The sequence below is a fragment of the Elephantulus edwardii genome, unplaced genomic scaffold, assembly GCF_000299155.1.
Source record: "Elephantulus edwardii isolate Elephantulus edwardi_28Jun2011 unplaced genomic scaffold, EleEdw1.0 scaffold00066, whole genome shotgun sequence".
Classification (NCBI taxonomy): Eukaryota; Metazoa; Chordata; class Mammalia; order Macroscelidea; family Macroscelididae; genus Elephantulus; species Elephantulus edwardii.
The window spans coordinates 12,151,757-12,155,598 of record NW_006399816.1 but is presented as its reverse complement, the minus strand read 5'-3'; the positions used below and the strand labels follow the sequence as shown (position 1 = coordinate 12,155,598).

The 3,842-nt window shown below is 34.7% G+C and overlaps 1 protein-coding gene across 1 annotated transcript in view; it reads right to left on the bottom strand.

Annotated features, from left to right (window-relative positions):
- UACA (uveal autoantigen with coiled-coil domains and ankyrin repeats) overlaps positions 1 to 3,641 on the bottom strand; it is a 62,735-nt gene extending 59,094 nt beyond the window's left edge. Inside the window, exons 1-3 of the mRNA XM_006888345.1 lie at positions 3,365 to 3,641; positions 3,179 to 3,330; positions 834 to 967 (exon numbers count right to left, since the gene is read on the bottom strand). Of these exons, the coding sequence (XP_006888407.1) occupies positions 834 to 967; positions 3,179 to 3,262 (218 nt within the window). The 5' untranslated portion in view covers positions 3,263 to 3,330; positions 3,365 to 3,641. The remainder of the gene's footprint in view (positions 1 to 833; positions 968 to 3,178; positions 3,331 to 3,364) is intronic.
- Between the last annotated feature and the right edge of the window lie 201 nt (positions 3,642 to 3,842).

The window sequence follows — 3,842 nt, the reverse complement described above, 5'->3', positions numbered from 1 at the left end:
TGACAGCACATAGCAACAACAATATAAATGTTAATTTACTTATCATTATAAATGATACATTTATAATAATAAATTCAAAACTAAACAACAAACTCAACTCATTGCTGTTGTCTTGGAATTAACTCATAGCTTCCCCTCCATTGGTTTTCTGAGGCTATAGAACACATAGGTGAAGATTATCCATCTTCATCCCACAGAAGTTGCTGATGGCCTCAAACTAGCAAAGAAGTGAGGCCTTTAAATTAGAAATGCAACTTCCTATTCCAATATGGAGTAGATGGCAAAGAAAGCTTGAGTTCACATCAGTGGGTTCACAAAGGTTGGTTATTACCTTTTCATAACATTAAATCTGATCATTTAACCTCTCAAGTCTTACTTGCCTTCCCTTACGGGGCTGCTGCAAATACCAAACATGGTAAGAGTTATAAGGCTTAATTAAACAACTAGGCTGGGTAGTACTCTAGTACTGTCTCTCTAAATTGTAAATCTTTCCAATATAACATTTAAAAAAAGATTTCTGTGCTCACTTCGGCACCACATACACTAAAATTGGAACGATACAGAGAAGATTAGCATGGCCCCTGCGCAAGGATGGCACGCAAATTCGTGAAGCGTTCCTTACCGAGGGACTGTTTAAAAAGAGGCAGGGAGAAGAAAAGAAAAAAAAAAAAGATTTCTGAAAGATTTTATAAATTTTGATAAAGCTTTCTAAGTTTATTTATATACACACACACACACACACACACACACACAACTGACAAATTATTTCACTTCTGTCCAATGGGTCTATGTAAATTCTCCTCAGATATGCTTTGCGAACTGGTCATACTTACGCAGATCTGCCTTCAACATCTAGCTTGATTGGACTGACTCCCTTCTTAGCAAGGATTGAGGTCACTTTTTCAACATCTCCCCTTTCTGCTGCTTTCATCAATCGGTCATCGTATTTACTCCAATCTGCTACATGCTGCACAAAGGAAAAAAAATAAAATTTATAATAGGAAATTTGGTACACAGTAAGGTTTGAGTACACAGTAAGACGTATTTGAAAAGAGAGGAGAGAACAATACTGCATAATACACCACTTTGCCCTCCAATGGTTGTATCCTAAATTTCCTTCCCCCAGTTACACTAGGTTACTAGAAGGATAGAGTTAAAAAACCTTTCCAAAACACATGTATTACAAGAGATATTTTTAATTCTACCTTTAAGAAAAATTCTTTTTTTCTCATGTTATCTTCCCACATTGAGAACTACAAACAGGTCATTTATAACATTTAATAGATGTCAGGGCAAAAAAAGGAAATAAATATTTGCTGAATACCTACTCAGTATAAGGCCATGAATTACCTAACAACATTAGATATTTAAAATGTTCATCCTTTTTTAAAAGGAAGGGGAGGAAAATCAAGATTTCACAGGCATTAAATGTCTCAAGTGCTCCAAATCCAACTAAAATTAGTATGTCATTCATATTCCCTACTCTATGTTCTCAAACTTAGCTCAGATTATCTATCTCCTCAGATCCTCACAAGTAGGAGCTAAATACATCTTAAGAGCTGCTCCCTTTTTTTATTTAGAAGATATGGTTGGAACCATAGTTAAGGAGTCAAAATCATTTTACTTCTGTCCCTCTACAGATAGAGAAAACAATTAATTATGCTTACAGAGTAGGATGAAAAGAAACAACATTCTACATGGAAAAACCTAAAATGGAAAGCTTTACAGTATTAACTAAGATAATAAGATTACAGATGACTCATTTTCTTCTTTCACATTCAACATTTATTGCTTTTGGGGACAAAGGGGCGAGGGAGGAATATTTAATTTTAACAAAAGCTCAGTGTTCAAGCATTTAAAAGGAAAATCAAAGGTTGTTTAATTTTAAGTAGAAGAACATATACTCTATCTATCTATCTATCTATCTATCTATCTATCTATCTACCAAGGTACCCTTCAGATTTAATTGAAGGAAATATATACAAGACATTCTCAAGACAGTAACTGATCTTAATACAAAGAAATATCAAGGATATATAACTAAAATACACACTATTTAATAGTAGGAAAAGTTTTAATCATTAAAATATTATATCAATTTACTGCTAAATTCTGGGCTAAACCCAGGCTTACTTCTACAAAAAACCATCTGCATGCTTTTTTCATTTAGCTTACAAAGCAAATCCTATGTTCAAAGATCCAATAAATTCCTTGGGGGAGAATGAATTTCTTATATGAGCATATTCTGTAATTGCTTGATATGCGATATTTTATGTCTACTATTCCTTCCAAACAAAAAGTTATTATTACCATTTTTTTGGTAAATAAGAATATTCATTAAATACTTTGAAGTGAAAAATTAATAGTACACTGAGTATGAAACAAATATATAAACATTTAACTCCCTTGTAAAATTTACAATTTTAACATAAAGTACATACACAGACTTCAGAATTGCTGTCTCTAAATTAGTTAAATTTTAAAGTTAAGAGAAACCCACTTCCTCCTGACTTTAGACATTCAAATTGAAACAATGAGTAGAGTCTAGCTCTCCTTTTAAGTTCAAATGAAATTACATTTTGGATATTACTTTTCTTTTTTACTTTTACTTTGTTTTAGAACAAAATAGTTTTGTGGTTCTAAACTGAGGAAGGGGAGTGGATGTAGGATTAAGAGGCACTGTGTTTTCACATGCCTAAGGGATTAAGTCATGTTTAGCACACAAATACTTGCCCTACATTTATTAGTTTATCCTTGCAATTAAAATAATCTTTGCCTTATCACCAAGTAAACTTGCTGGTAGAGAACGGTGCCATTTCATGCACTGAAAAGTTGTGAAATATAAATTTAGAGCATTTTAAAAGATAATTAAACATGATTAAAGTCACACAGGTTTCATTTCCACTCCACCAAGCACTGGTTTCAGTTTTGGCACACTGTCAGTTAACAGAAATACTGTTCAATCATTAAGATTCCACTGAATATTTTATAAACCCAGAACAAGAAAACGCAAATTTCTATCTTTTATCCCAGGCCAAAATATGTTAATCAGTCCAATCAGAAATAAAATAATAAAACAAAGCTAAAATGTATAAACAAGTAGCACATTTCAAAAGAACACAACTGAAACACGTCTAGCTAAGAATCGTTCGTTAGACTCCAAGGTAGAGATACCTACTCTGTTTGGAGGAGCACAAGAAAACCAACACTTCATCATCGGAAGGGTTAAGTTTCTCGTTGCTAACAGCAAACTACTTCGCATTGAATTACAAATCTGTGCAGTTTACGAAGTGGGCCCTCAGACAAATTCCTAACAAATGATTCCGTCCACTCCTTCTCCCTACAATTTTTCCTGTTCTACCACCCTCATGCTGTACTACACTTAGCTGGGATCTCTATTGATATTGTCTTCATCTTCGGGATCCTTTTCCACCTTCATAACTCTTGAGATGCTCCTCCTCGCTGCCGAGGCATCTGATTAAAAGCAGCCCAAAGTCAGGTATTGTAACTCCTCCTAATTCCTTATTCGTATAGAAGCTGTCTTTCAAGGCTGTCCCTTTCAGGGACTCCACGGGAAAACATGAACTGCTCTCTACATCCTGCTACCTCAGAACTGCTGCACAGACGCTGCTGTACATGATAAAACTGCCCACATCCTACTCGTCCTGTAAACAGTGTGCAGACAGGCTCCCATTGGTCGGGTTCTATTTTAGATTCCATAGGACTTGACAGCTGAGTGATAGCAAAGAGCAGCTAAGAATATATTCCAAATGCATGCTTTTCCTGTGAGTAATAGACTTCAGGTCTACCGGGGACAAATATTGTAAAACACACTTATTTTA